This window comes from Colossoma macropomum, unplaced genomic scaffold (genome assembly GCF_904425465.1).
Source record: "Colossoma macropomum unplaced genomic scaffold, Colossoma_macropomum, whole genome shotgun sequence".
NCBI lineage: Eukaryota > Metazoa > Chordata > Actinopteri > Characiformes > Serrasalmidae > Colossoma > Colossoma macropomum.
The window spans coordinates 29,577,290-29,593,341 of NW_023494809.1; the positions used below are offsets into that span (position 1 = coordinate 29,577,290).

At 38.7% G+C, this 16,052-nt stretch overlaps 1 protein-coding gene across 1 annotated transcript in view; it reads left to right on the forward strand.

Annotated features, from left to right (window-relative positions):
- The first annotated feature begins 565 nt into the window (after positions 1-565).
- Positions 566-16,052, forward strand: part of LOC118799056 (cadherin-7-like) — a 231,750-nt gene continuing 216,263 nt past the window's right edge. The window contains exon 1 of the mRNA XM_036558750.1: positions 566-802. Within this exon, the coding sequence (XP_036414643.1) occupies positions 566-802 (237 nt within the window). The remainder of the gene's footprint in view (positions 803-16,052) is intronic.

The following is a 16,052-nucleotide window of genomic DNA, read 5'->3' on the forward strand; positions in this document are numbered from 1 at the left end:
TCATTAGAATTGCATCAGCATACTTAATACGTGCTGGATAAAGTGACTGCGGTCACCAGGATAATTCTGCTGATGGCAGTTCCTTTCTTTCTCTCCCTCTCTCTCCCTCTCTCTCTCTCTCTCTCTCTCTCTCTCTCTCTCTCCCTCTCCCTCTCTCTCTCTCCTCTCTCTCTCTCTCTCTCTCTCTCTCTCTCTCTCTCTCTCTCTCTGTGTCCTGTCCAATAGGTGCCAGCTTCTCCTCCTGTCCCAAAAAGAAGGGATTTCCTACCTGACCTCCGTTCATCTGGCCTCAAAGCGAGCTTCATTGTTCTTCCAACCCCGAGGAGTTTCATCACTTTAAGTCGAACGACACCAGAAGCGAAGCGTGAAACTGCAAAGGTCTGCGTTTTTTTTCCTCCCTCGCTCTTACTTTTTCAATGACTACGTTTTTCTTACTTTTTCACTTTTTCACACTTTTGCTTAGTTGAACACTTCGCCACAAGAGAGCCCAGAATCCCGTTCAGCCGCTCCGTCGGCGTAGGCGTTTCTTTCTTTCTTTCTTCTTTTCTTAAACGGGCCCCTCCAGATGTCCTGCTGTGGCCCCCTCGTGTTTAGCCCCATCTGGCTAGCAATTCTACTGCTCCCCCTAGTGGACCTGGGATGCTGGGGGTTGAGCTCAGGGGTCGGCGCCACAACATCGGAGCCCCGGAAGGCCCCTGGAGGCCCTTGGGAAAGCCTGCAAAGACAGAAAAGAAACTGGGTGTGGAATCAGTTCTTTGTTCTGGAGGAATACACCGGCACTGACCCGCTTTACGTCGGCAAGGTAAGACGCATCTCCTACTTTTAATTTGGTTGTTTTTTTTGGTCTCTGTGGATCAACATTAAAGAGCTTTGTGGTTGGAAGCGAGTGGTCAATTTCCATTTGAGGGTAATGAAGCATTGAAGAGAATACACTGCTTAGCTGGAATTTGGATGGACTGAGGAATTGACTGAACAGAGAGAGTAATTGAGAGAATTGATGTCGAAAAAGAGCGATAGAGCCTGAATCAGTAGGTTTGACCTCAGGCTGATGAGCTTGATTTTAGAGCTTTCACAAGAGCTCCTCTCTTTAACCCTTACTGTAATTCGATATTCATTATTCCTCACTGACACAGTTTTGTTGGAAGTGTGGGTTCTGATCAATACTACTTCTGTATTTCTGAGTAGAAGATGAGGTGTTTTAGTTTGATTTGAAGTTGATGTAAAGTTGTTGTTGTGACTAGTCTTTTTTGGCATTTTTTTATTTAAATTTCCTGACTTGGAAAAACTCAAATGAAACAGAATATAAATGTAAATATCATTATTGTGCTACTTACTATGTAATAAATGTGTAATTACAATTGTACAATAGCAGAAATAAAGCAATAACCCTCTTTAGTTAACCCCCATTAAGGCATGTTGTTCTGTAACTTGGATACATGGACTTCAATGAAAACAACCTGAAATATTCATAAGTTATAGATGTGTGTAGTAAAACCTTAGGGTTTCAGTTTTCATATATGTATATATTTGTATTAATACATCCACCTGGAGCTCAAAGTGGTCAGTTTACACCATTAAAGAAATGAAAATTAGTCTGTTTTCACTTCTCCTCAATAACAAAACAAAGCCAAATGAGTGCATTGAGTGCATTAGTGCCTAGAAATAAACACTCTGCTCTTGTTCTTATGCTGGTGGTGAGTGAAATGATATGCAAATGAATTAAAACAGATCCGTTTCCAATGCATTAATATGTTGGCTACTGAATAAATTATGTGTGTACATTTCATTTGGTTGCTACATTTGTCTGGAGCTCTCTTTGATCTACGTAAATGGACGCCTTAGGCAAATTTTAAATCGCTGACCAGAAGTTAACATCAACAACACTGAAACCAAACCACGCACCTCAGCAAACTTACTGTAGACTTTATGTAATCAGAGAAGTTTGTTCATGCAGTGTTTTATGTTTTATGTTATTATGGTTTAATTTGTGGCAGCAGCAGCTCTAAACTCAAATAAAGGTACTAGACTATCACTGGGGCAGTTCCCCTCTTATCACTGGGGTGGAACCCTCAAGGGTTCATCTCAGTACCTTTAGTCAGGGAACATAACTGAACCATAATCCACTGAAATGATATGTTCTAAGCTGTACTGACTCCACACACCCCGTCTTGTCTCCAGGCTTTTATTTTACTGTTCTGTTTAAAACATTCGGTTATGAAAAAGGTACAAATACAAACTTTTCACCTGGAAAAACTTATTTAAGGTTCACAATCAGACCTTAAAACCACTGTTGTACCTTTGAGGGAACATTTACACTGTTTGTACTTTGATGAATGGAAAACGTACCTGAACAGAACCTTTATTCCTAACAGTAGTTTCATTTTGTTCGTTGCGCAGTTACAATTTTCTGATTTTCTGTTTGAAATTGAACATAATATTTACTAGGTTTTCTCCTCCATTTGGAAAACATACGGTAAGTTTAAGTAAATGGGCTCTTTAAACCCAGTTCAGTTGGACTTGGACTGGGTTTTCAGATTCAGTTGTTTGCCCTCTTTTCATACAAACCAACTAGAGAATAGTTGGAATAATTGAAATTTTTATTTCTTTTTTATTTACCTTTTATTCAGCCAGAATTTTTCTGAGATTTAATATATCTTTTTCAGGAGAGTCTTGGCCAAGAGAGGCAGCAAAACAGAACAAATCATTGCCACAAAACAAATAACACAATACACATATAAAAACAGAAAAATCGATCATCAGCAGCCCATAATCAGTTTTTCAAAAACACCATTTATGTTTCTCATAGAGAAAAGATGCTTAGACCTAGAGTCCCTTCTATGTCCATGATTTCAGGGGTCAATGGTTCACCACCCAAATAATATCTCCAAATAAATAATATCCCATTAACAGTTTTATCCACATCCACTACTTTAAGAGGGTTTAAAGCTATTCAGTGACACATGTCCCTGAAGGTTTGAGTCTTTCTGTAACAGATTCTTGCCAGACGGTGCAGCATAACTAAAATTTTGTTTTTTACGAATTCAGTGCATACGGTATCTGAAGAAGACGCACATTTTGAGAGCACTGATCATAATTCCTGGTTCCCTCTTGATATATAATACTACACAGATAAGAAGGTAATAAACCAAGTATAATTTATTAACTAAAGTATATCAATGAATCAGCCTACGTGCAGAACCGAGCTGTTCTTTCATTAAGAACACAGTGGAGAATAATTGACCTAAAATTAGTAATAAATCTTAAAGCTCCATGATAAACAGTGTGTAAACAGTACAGAGGTGTGGGCATGTAAACAACGTCTCTGTAATCAATCACTGATAAAGTAGCAGAAACAAGAAGCTTCACAGGATAAACAAGACTTCAACTCCAGTTTCTTCACCAAACGTATAACATGAGGCTGAAATGTTTAATGGTATCCAAAACTAAACCCAGATATTTGTATGTAGATACATTTTCAACCACATTTCAAGTGCTGACAGTCTGGAGGTTTGAGGGTTTTTTTCCTTCGATTTGTAAACAACATTGTTTTTAGAAATGGACGAATATTGATGGAATCTTGGGATTATGGATGGGGAGTATAGTAAAGTTGTATGAAGTATTTAATAAAACATGCACATAATGCACTCAAAACACCTTTACACTTCACACCCTCTGTAAAATCTCCTCTATGCAGAGCTGGAGAAGCTGTGCTTCACTGCGAGAGAGCAGAGTCACATCATTTGAGCCGACGCTGACCCTCCCACACCTCCCTGCTCGGCTTTAATGCATTCTGTCAGATTCAGAATTTCAGAAGCCAAATGTCTGTTTATGCAGTGGTGCAGCGCTCAGGGTGAGAGAGCCCTGACCAGCAACGGACAGCGGCTAGAACAGAGCACACACACACACACACACACACACACACACACACACACACACACATACATAATATATATATATATATATATATATATATATATTGTATATATATATATATGTTATATATATATATATATATATATATATATATATATATATATGTTATATATATGTATGCATGCAAATTTGTAAATGTGGGTTACATTACCATATTAACTAACGGAGAACGCAGTATAGTACAAGATTCATGTGGTTGTCGGTGCTTCTTTGTTTTTAAACCAAAAAGAACTGAAATATAAAACAAAAACATCAAAAAGGACATCAAATGCAAGTGATTTGTTTTTCAGTGTCAGAAAAGAATCAGATATATTTAACAATAAATTATTACGCAGAGGCCACAACAACTAAATATAAATATTTAACTCCTGCTCCACTCTGACTGTAATAAATCTTACATGTTAAAATATAATTCCTACAAATTAGCGGTTGAATAGATATAATTACAATATTTATGCATCTTATACATCAGAATAAAACCATTTATTGATAGACACTTTCTTGATTAAATGTTGAAAAGCATCTTTACAGTTTACTATGATTTACAGAACGTCTTCCCTTAAAACTCGTAGGTCTGTTTCTGAGAAATTTACTTTTCTTTGTTTCTTTGGTTTGGTTTTTGGCAGCTGACCAGAGTTTCACTTAATGTGGGTCAATATATGAGCTCATTTACATGTCAGTTTCTGATTGGCTCTTGCCCAGGAATGTGCTGAAAATACTGCCAAGTTAAAAGACACTGAAAATACATCAATATATTAAAAAATCAGTCTCTTTATTACCGTTTGTCCCAATATTTTTTAAGCATTTAGAATGTCCACATTTTGCCTTATTTCAGCTTCAGGCCTCCAAAGTTCAGTCTTAGAAGTTGGTTCCATCCAAGTACAATTACAATGTTTAGAACCACCAGTCCATGAAACCTTCCAGCATGTCTCAGATGTCCAGTTTCAGTGTTCTACACTCTTAAAAAAGATGGTCCTTCAAGGGTTCTTTAGTAAAGACACTGGTTCTCTATCACGTGTGTCAGGCTCCAGTCCTTGCAGGCCGAAACTCTGCAGACTTCAGTTTTCACTGCCTCCCTAAACACCCCTGGTTCAGCTCATCAGTTAATTAGCAAGACCTTCATGAACTGGATCCAGAGTGTTAGTTGAGGATAAACGCAGATCACGCCTGTTCTATGTAGAACCATGAACACTCAAAAAAACATTTGCATGCAGGGTTCTTTGCATGGTGAAATGGTTCTGTAGATTGGTAGAAAATGTGTTTTATGTGGTTCTATATAGAACCTTTTTGAAAAGGGTTCCATAAAGGGTTTTGTTTTGTAAAGGACTTTTTTTTCACCATGGAAAGAATTCTGTGATCATCTGTTGATTTGGCCACTCCTGAAGTTCCTGCTCTCTCTCTGATGGGTTTGTTTTGTTGTTTGCCCCCTTCACTCATACTGACATCCAAATTCCAGTGAGGTCATGAACAGCGACCAAATGCATGTTCAAAATGCGACTTTAGACCTTTTATCTCCTTTATTTTGATAAATGTATCATTAAATAATGAGGGGACAGGCCACAACTGGACTGAAACTGCTTATCAGTCACGTGTCCAATTACTTTTGAGCCTGTGAAAATAGAGGAATTGTGTGAAAAATGGCTGTAACTCCTTACTGGTTAATATTTGTGATAAAGTTCTGAATTAAAGCTGAAGGTCTTCAGTTCAGTCACATCTTAACCGCTTTGTTTCAAATCCGCTGTGGTGCTGTACGGAGGCAAAATTACAAAAATTGTGTCACTGTCCAAATACTTATGGCCCTGACTGTATATATGAGTGGTAGTTACTTTCGAATGTATGATGAGTAAGATTTTCAAGCTCTGCTTAATCTTGAGTTAGTCAGGTTAACTTTAATCAAACAGTCTTACTGTGTAATGAACCGGCGTCAGTTAAAAGAGCTCCATTATATTAAATGGACTGTTCTGTACAGTAATGAATAAATAGCTCTAAACGTTTCTGAGACTCTAATAGTTTAATGCATGTTTGCTGCTATGTCAGCATCACGGCTCCAGACTGAACTGATAAACCTGATAAACCCCATCACAGTGAGAATAACAACAACACGCAAAATACAGGCTTCACATTTAACATGAGAGCATGACACAACACACAAATAACACTGCAAAGAGAAATATATCCATGAATTAGAAACAGAGGAGTTAACAGAATCCAACAAAACTGCTAAGAATGCTGGGAAGCTTTTTGGATGAAAGACTTTTCGGTCTGTAGGACTGATCCAAAATATACCAATCTTAACTGTATTTATCTCAGTAACTACGCTGAAATTTTTTTTTTGTCAGATCAACCTAAAAAAATACTTTATGGTGAAATTAAATTAAAATTAACTAGTTTTATTCAACCTAAATAAATACTTTAAATGAACGATTCTTTCAATCAAAGTAATTTTTTGAGTTAAATAAAACTAAATCAGTTGTTTGTAAATACATGAAGTCATTTTTTAGGCTTATCTGATAAGACTTATTTTACAGTTTAAGGATTATTCAAGTAATAATGTGTGTTACCAGATTTGTATTGGTAATTTTAGCAAATTAGTACAGTAAACAAAAAAAAATAGTGTTGTTGTTGTTGTTGTTGTTGTTGTTATTATTGTTGTTATTATTGTTGTTATTATTATTATTATTATTATTGTTAGTAGTAGTAGTTGTTAGGGGTCCAAGCACGAGGAGCTGGAACCCTTTTGTAATCGTTGGGATTCTTCTTCTTCTTCTTCTTCTTCTTCTTCTTCTCTTCTTCTTCTTCTTCTTCTCAGCTAAAATGAATCGTGCAGACCAAACCATATGTCGTACAGACATTAAACTTGGTCAATATGTAGTAGTCTCTCCTACTACTCATCAGTCAGCCTGATGGTGGTGCTATAGCAAAGCTTTGTACATTTTGGGCTGGCGATTCTGTACCGTATATCATAGAGACAAAATTCTTTCTTCTCCTGATTAGTAATGTCACGGCCCACAAAACACTTATTTTGCCCAATCTCTATAATCTCTATAGATTAAGCTAATTTGCATTGTATGAAAATTTGCACAAGTCTCTGAGTTTTTGCACAATCTGCACAAATCTGTTATCATTAGAAGCCTAAGAAGCTGAAATTTAATAATTATCAAAAAAAAATATCGGAATTTCATCACTGCGTATCGTCCAGGCCCCACCCGAAAATATGGGTGGAGCTCAAATTTCAAACATCATGCATATACAGGGCTAAATCAGAAATGCATTGACTGATTATTACAAAACTTCATAGGCGTGTACACTATGGCAGGTTTAAACAAACTACAGAGTGTGGTGCAACTGCATCGCTAGGTGGCGCTATAACAAGCAAAAAAGTGTTAAGTGACCAAAGGTTGTCCGATTGACATGTAAATTGGCATGTTGCTACAATGTGCTGTCCTGAATCAGGATCTATGAGACCGTCATATTGTCATTGTTGATGTCATATTCGAAAATTCATGGTCACCATCGGCCAATCAGTTTACCAATGTTGGACTAACTTGCAAAGCAAGCTTGGACCCCGCAAAGTTGCCGCTTGCGGCTATTTTATTTTTATAGTTGTTGTTTTTACAGGGAATACTATAAAAATGTCTTGTCAGATCAACCTAAAAATGACTTCATATAGTAACAATCAATTTTACTAGTTTGATTCAACTCAGAAAATCACACTGATTAAAAGAATCATTCGAAGTATTTATTTAGTTTGAATAAAATGAGTTTATTTGTTATGACATGAAGAATATTTTTAGGTTGATCTGGTGAGGCATTTTTACAGGGTACATACAGTGTTCAGCTGGACAAAAACAAACAATATAATAGTTATTTTAGTTGAGACAAGATGTTTCTGTGTTAGAAGCCACTCAGATCACTGTTGGGTGGTGATTAGATTGTGTCTGATTTTTGATTTTGTTGAAAATAACCAGCTATGTTGAAAAACGTACATGATTAACATGATTCTCCTGGCGTGTTTTGGTGTTTTGAGACAGAGTTACTGAATATGTTTAATAGAATGTTGTTCTGAAAGCGACAATACAGTTTTAAATCCAGTAGAATCAGATGATGTCCAAAACCAGGTGAAGTAGCCTGTTGCTCTTCGTTTTCCGATCTGCTTCAGGTTTGCCGAAGAGCTGAACGCTGCCCTTTTCCCCATTTCTCTTCACATCTCAATGGACCTTGTGCATCTCCCATCAACCCCTGGGGCAGAGGGTGCACTCATACCAAATGTGCTTGGTTATATCAAGCGCTGCACTCCACAGTCCGCGCATTAGCACAACACCGCGGCTTATTTTTAGCGTGAGGCTCCAAAGGCAGAAAGGTCCAGTAACTGTCCACTTACTGTGATCTATTCACTTTGGAATGAAGTGTTCAGACTGGAGCCTTTCACAGCCAACAGGAGCCAGACAGAGGAAAGAACATCCTTTCTCCATTTTTAAAAGATCACAGGAAGATAAATAATTAGTGAGCGTTCGTTTTCTTCCAGAGTACTCAAAGTTGCCAGTTTATTAGGTACACCTACCTTGTATCTATGTGGAATGGCCATTTTACCAGAAACACCCATCGTACAGGTGCACTGTGTAGTTTACAATTGCTGACTGTAGACCATCTGCTGCTGCACAGCTTGCCAGCCTCCCTGCCTGTACCTTCCATCAGTGGAAAAAGACCACCATAGGATGGTGGACCACCATTGACCCCTGAAGTCATGAAGTCATGGACATAGAAGGGACTCTGGGTCTAAGCAGTTTTTATCTGTGAGAAACATGAATGGTGGTTTTGAAATTACCCTGAAACACTACACACTTTCTGCAAGCACGCTAACATTCCTGTGTAGAAATACCACCACATGAAAGTAAATCTAGACCCTTAGAAAGGTGGTTCTTCAAGGGGTTCTTTAGCAAAGGCAAAGGTTCTGTTTAGAACCATGAGTTCTACCTGAAAGACTCCAGAGACTAGCGTGAAGGATGTTAACTTTAATCTCAATAGGATTTAACAATTTGATGCATAACAATTCTTTGTAAGTTAAAGTCCTCGGCGCAGGCCCGGTCATCAGCCATTTAGACCCTCGCAGATCCTGCCGTTTAGGGATGGCAGGGGCGAAGCCTAACCCCTGGACAGCTGGGTGAGGACCAAACTGGTGGCAGTGGGGAGGAAGGAGGGGAACGATGAAATGTCAGCATCTAAAAGCAGCAAAGCAGACGTGTAAATGGAGTTATTTAAAGACAGGTGGAAGCTGGTGATGGTCAGAGTACTGAGTGATGTAGCATCAGAGTCTCCCTGGCAGAACTTGCACTAAAGCTTTCATTTCTTTATTGATCCATTTCATGCTTAAAGCGTGAAAGCGCATGGTGAAATGGTTCTTCAGACTAATGGAGATTGTGTTGTATATGGTTTTATATAGAACCTTTTTTAAAAAGGGTTCTATATAGAACCAAAAAGGATCTATAATTTTGTTGTACCTGTTAAACTGGCAAGTTTTACCTGCAAATCAGACTATTCTGTCCGTGTGTTACACACAAAACTGCCGCATTCGCCTGAATATGCAGTGAGTGGGTGATGGAAGAATGTGAAATGCAGGAACATCAAGGCACATTTTGTGCTGCATCTGTGCTCATCTGGCCCAGAGTGTCTATAAAGGTCTGAAGACTCAATGTCTTAGTTCTTCAGTAGTTCTTCTGTTAATTTTCCACCCTTTATTAATAAAATAATGAGTAGAAATGGGCTGTAACTGAATATGTAACTACTGCCAGGGAAACCTTGTATAGTCGTTTTGCTCTCTTCTACAGTGTGTATATGAAACGAGGTGCCTTGTGAATGCACCTCAAGTTCAGCCTACAGCCCATTTAGCCAATGGGAAATCGCGCTTTAGCAGGCTCCGCCCACCTAGCCTTAGTTAATCATGATTAATAGAATATACTTAAAAAGGTGGTTCTTCAAGGGTTCTTTAGTATGCAATGCTATTTGATAGCACTTTAGATTTAAAGATTAAGTTGCCAATGAGACTCGAGTGGACGGTGATGACCGATACTGAGCTAACTAGCCTGCTAATGTCAGCCATTCAATATGAGCTGGTTAAGTATCTGAATACAAACTCATCTAAAGTAAAAACGTTTAAGAATTTTTTTTTTCACGTTGGTGTTATTTTTTAGAAAATGCCTTTATTTTTTTATTTATGAACCACTTTGGTGATGCTTTTAAATATTTAAAGATTCAAAACATTCCCTGACTATTCTGTCCTGCTCTCTATAGAAATAGTATTATCTGTATTTAAGTAAATAAAAGTTGAAGGTCTGAGGTTTAGGCTGCAGTTAAACAGTTTTGTGTGGATTCCTGGCGTTTAACTGAAGCATTAATGATTATAAGGTCTGTGATTGAAAAGCTCAGGCTGGATGGAGGCCTTGAATTAGTTTCAACAATCAGTCAAAAGCAGAGCTGCTGGCCACATTTAGAATCAGAGTGTTTTTGTTCTTTCAGTGAAGGTCAGAGAGCCTCAATTAAGGTAACAATGCTGAGATTCTAAGAAAAAACATTCAAGCTTTGAGCTCCTGAAATATCACAGGATGTGCATTCAATTAAACCATGTATTGGTTAATTATAAAAATCAATTGCAAAGGTTTTTGTAAAGACTCACTCATTCACTCATCCATTCCTTCATGTGTTGCTTCATCCGTCCATTTGTTCGTTCATTTGTTCTTTGTTTGTCTGTCCATCTGCATGTCTGTTCGTCCAGTTAGCATCACATAAAAGCTGGATAATAATGTTAGTTCTGTATGAGGGGCGGAGCAGGTTAGTGCTGGACAGAGAGCGGTCAATCAAGCTGCTCATTAGCCATGCCCACACAGTTCTCAGGGCTGATCAACGGTTTTTAAGCAATGTTTTATTGTATTTATGTATTTTTCATTCATGCTTTGCTGGATGTTTAACTCTTTACTTGGTCAGGGTCCAGCAGTGGGCACAACGTTTTATTGCACACTTCTATGACCTAAGAATAGCTCAACCAGTGTGTAATATGGGATTTAAGGGCTTTTTGTTAACTAAGGCCCAGTCCCATTTCACCCCTCGCGCCTACCACTTAACCCTACCCCTCTGTTTTGCGCATTCACGTCTAGGTGTAGGGTGTTCCAGTTTTCGTTGAGATAGAGGGGGAGGGTGAAGGGTTGGGGCTACATGACCCTCCAAACGGAGGTTTTTCAGAGACTCCAAACAGAGAGTTATGAGAAAAAAAGAAAAACCGGCAAGATGGCTGAACAAGAGACCAAAGAAACCCACAAATGTGAGAATTTTCTTTGTTAAAAATTATGATAACCACTGTATTATCTTAGTTTAACGTTGTTTCAGTGTATTATGGTCGTTTTTAATCATAACAAGCATAAAATATCGCTAATATCATGCTAAAGTCTCGGTAGCTAGCTAGCTAACTTTTCCATTCCACCTTAAATAGTCCAGCAGTTCTGACGCCCGAGGCGCCAGAATGTAACTGCTGCACCATTTAAGGTGGAACAGAAAATTCAAACAAGAAGCTGGAGAATAGATGAATCAGCTTCGTATCACCAAAGAATAAGGGGTGGGTGATAATAAATAATTGCCCCCCTCTTTGAAGATATGATGTCCTATGTAACTAAAGCCCAGCAGTGAGGAGCTGAACTTTACCCTCCTCTGCTGTCACTGCAGACTGGCAGGGTCGCCTACAGAGCAGCGCTAGTAGCTGTTAATGAAGTGATGCTGTTTTTATTTGAAGGTCCCATTTCAGAGGAAGATTTCAACCACTACCCTGTAACTCAGTTCCAAGAAGTTAGGGTGACACTTGAAAAAAACAAGGGGTAGGGATAAAAATAAGAAATGGAATTGGGCCTAAAGTTTAGTATCTTACAAATACTTTTAATATTTTACTCTGTGCTGTCTGGGACTTTAAAGCTATATTTCAGTGCGATAATGTGCCTGAAACTGACATTTTACCAAAATAAGAGTTCTTCCAGTAAAAGCTGTCCATTTCCATCCTGCTCACAGCACTAGATTCCAGTAGTGACCTGTTATTTTCTAGTCTTGGAGTTGCTGAACAGACAGAATTCAGTATTTGAGTCAGTCAGAAGTGTGGATGGCTGAAACTTCATTGAGGCCTGTAACGGCAGAGCTCGCCTCAGCTGGCTTCCTGAGAAGGACTTTAGAGACACTTGAAGCCTTCACTCTCGCAGCAGGAAGGAAGAGAAGGAACGCTTCGCCAGAGATGAGAGGAGGGAAAGGATGAAGTCTGATCGACAGACAGACTAGCAGCTTACAAAGATCACAGAAACGTCCATTCTCTGACTTGTATCCCGGCTTTGACTGACAGGCGGGGTTCCGGTGCTGCTCAGAGGAGTCAGGCCTGCTGCTGGATGAAAACAGTGGAGCAGAAGTCGGGTTAATACACCGAGGATATTTTTGAAAACCAAGCATGATTACACGCAGGCCTTTGTTCCTACCTCTTGTTGGGCTGTGAGAATTGTCCTTGGGTTTTATTCACCTACTTTGCGCTGAACTGTTTGTGTGTTGCTAAGAAACAGAGATGAAAAAAACATGGCAAGTGAAGCTTTACTGAATACCTGCTTTTCTCCCGTTCGTTCTGCGCCTGTAGTCAAATCATTCTGTGTTTCTGAGCCAAAAGTGTGAGATGCAACTCGCATGGTATATGGCAGAAGGTATGGAGAATAGAGGCGGGCGATATGGGGAAAATATCACGATACTTAACGACATTTTCACAGCGCATGATACACATCATGGTGTTTTGTCTTTCATGGGGTTTGTAAGTTTGGTACAGATAAAATGTGCCGGCAAAACAGTGGAACCATTTTTAAAACACTACATCTGCTTTTTACTTTTTATTACTATTGTTTATTTTATTCTTTTATTGTTTTTGATTTTTGTATTATTTTATACAGATGGCAAAAGTACACTTTTTTGTTTCTGATGCCAGTGTTGAATTGACTATTGGCTGATACTGAGACTGATCTGATATTTTTAGGCCTTAAAATGAGCTGGTTTTAAATAAAGTACTTCACTTAAGATGCCTCAGATGCACCAGGCTTTGAACAGCATTTTCTGCTGAAATCAGTTCGATACTGATATGCCTCTGTATTATTTTACCATATTCTTGTTGCTTTTATGTTCTTGTGAAGCGCTTTCATCTTTCATCTCTGTAGTATTAAGGTTTTACTTTGAGCTCTATTACATGTCAGAAAGGTGCTATAAATTTAAGCTTGATATCGTTATTATTACAACAAATTTAATGTTTGTACTTTGCAAATACTGTTTAAACTCACTCACACCATAATGCCATAGAAGAACCACTTTTGGTTCTTTGAAGAATGATTCAATCGAAGCTTAACCCCTTAACAAGCCATGTGTCTGCTGGCGGGCCCAAATATTTATTACACAGTTCTATAACCTAAGAATAGCTCCATTACTTTGCATTGAAGTCCATGTAGTTACTGAGTAATAAGCCTTAGTTAGCCAACAACACATTTCAAAAAAGTTGGGACGGGGGCCTGTTTACCACTGCGTTTCATCACCTCTTCTTTTAATAACACTCTGTAAGCATTTGGGAACTGAGGAGACACTGCTGTAGTTTTGAGAGTGAAATGTTTTCCCTTTCTTGTTTGATATAGGATTTCAGCTTCTCAACAGTTCAGAGTCTCATTTGTCATATTTTTCATTTCATAATGCGCCAAATTTTTCAGTGGTGGCAGATCTGGATTGCAGGCAGGTCAGTTTAGCACCTGGACTCTTATAATACAGAGCAATGCTGTTGTAATACATGCAGAATGTGGTTTGACATTGTCTTGCTGAAATAATCAAGGCCTTCCCTGAAAAAGACGTTGTCTAGATGGCTGCATATGTTGTCAAAACATGTATATATAGTTCAGCATTAATGGTGCCTTCACAGATGTGCACATCACTCATGCCATGTGCACTAATGCTCCCCTATACCATCATGAATACTGGCTTTTGAATTGTGCACTGATAACAAGCTGAGTGGTCTTTAGCCCGGAGGACACAGTGTCCATGATTTCCAAAAAGAATTTCAAATGTTGATTCGTCGGACCACAGGACACTTTTCCACTTCCCCTCAGTCCATTTTAAATGAGCTCAGGCCCAGAGAAGGTGGCAGCATTTCTGGATCCTGTTTATATTTGGTTTCTTTTTTGCATTTTATAGTTTTAACTTGCATTTGTGGATGCAGTGATGAACTGTTTTCACAGACAGTGGTTTTCAGAAGTGTTTCTGAGCCCATGCAGTGATTTCCACTACAGAATCATGTCTGTTTTTAATGCAGTGTTGTCTGAGGGCCCAAAGATCATGGCCAGCAAATACTGGTTTTTGGCCTTGTCCCTTGCATACAGATATTTCTCCAGATTCTCTGAATCTTTTAATGCTGTTATATACTGTAGATGATGAAAAGCAAAAGTTCTTTGCTATTCTATGTTGAGAAACGTTATTCTTGAATTGTTGCACTATTTGATCGTGCAGTCTCTCACAGAGTGGTGAACCCCTCCTCATCTTTACTTCTGAAAGGCTCAGCCTCTCTGGGATGACCCTTTCATACTCAGTCGTGTTACCTGTTGCCAATTAACCACCAGGTGTTTTTACACAACTTTAGCACAACTTTTGTTGCCCCTGTCCCAACTTTTTTGGAATGTGTTGTTGGCATCAAATTCAAAACGGGCAAATGTTTTAAAAAACAATGAAATTTCTCAGTTTCAGCATTTGATTTATTGTTTTTACAATGAAATATAGGGATTTAAATGATTTGCACATCGTTGCATTTTGTTTTTATTTACATTTTGCACAGCGTGCCCAAACTTTTCTGAAAAAGGGGTTGTAACACCTGGGCTGTGTTCAGCCAACAAAATGCAGCAAAATTTTAATTTACATGGAAATGGTGGTGTGTTGAGCACTGCTGTGTTATGCAAGCATTGCGACTATGATGGCTAAGAAGGCCATTTTTGGAGCTGCAGTGGCTGCATTTGTAGAGACTTTATTAGAATCCACTGCGTGTGCTGCCTTTTTAATATGGTGGGTTTATATACACGTCACTGCTGATTGGGTAACACCTCTGACACGCCCATCAAACAAGCACCTCAAAGCCACTGCACACCGTTACACACGGAGAGGAGAAGGTTATGATTAGCTTAGCTATCTCTACTCATCATGGAACATGATTCTGGGTAACTAAAGCACTGACGAGTAATAATTTTGAAATACCACCATCATTTTTTTAACCTCCACATAATGTAAAGATTATAAACCTTTTAGTTAAGACAATACCTCTAATGTATTGTCGCAGTATGAGAAGAGATTGTATGACTGTTGAAGGAGTGATCATCTGAAAACCCAAGCTAGAAGACCATGGCCTAGTCCCGTTTCTTGTTTTTACCCCTACCCCTTGTTATAGGGTTACAGGGTAGTGGTTGAAATCTTCCCTCTGAAATGGGACCCTCAAATAAAAACAGCATCACTTCATTAACAGCTACTAGCGCTGCTCTGTAGGCAACCCTACCAGTCTGCAGTGACAGCAGAGGAGGGTAAAGTTCAGCTCCTCACTGCTGGGCTTTAGTTACATTTAGGGCATCATATGCCTTCAAAGAGGGGGCAATAATTTATTATCACCCACCCCTAATTCTTCAGTGATATGAAGCTGAAGTCAGATATTCACCAGATTATTGTTTGAATTTTCCCGTTCCACCTTAAATGGCAGTTCTGATGCCTGAGGCGCCAGAATGTAACTGCTACACTATTTAAGGTGGAACAGGAACTTTAGCTACTGAGACATTAGCACTACTAGTGACTTTTTATGCTTGTTATGAAGAAAAGGACCATAATACACTGAAACAACATTAAACTAAATTAATATGATGGTTATTTTATTTTTAATGGAGAAAATTCTCACATTTGTGGGTTTCTTTGGTCTCTCGTTCAGCCATCTTGTCTGTTTTTCTTTTTTTCTCATAACTCTCTGTTTGGAGTCTCTGAAAAACCTCAGTTTGGAGGGTCATGTAGCCCGAACACTTCACCCTACCCCTCTATCTCAACAAGAATCGGGACAC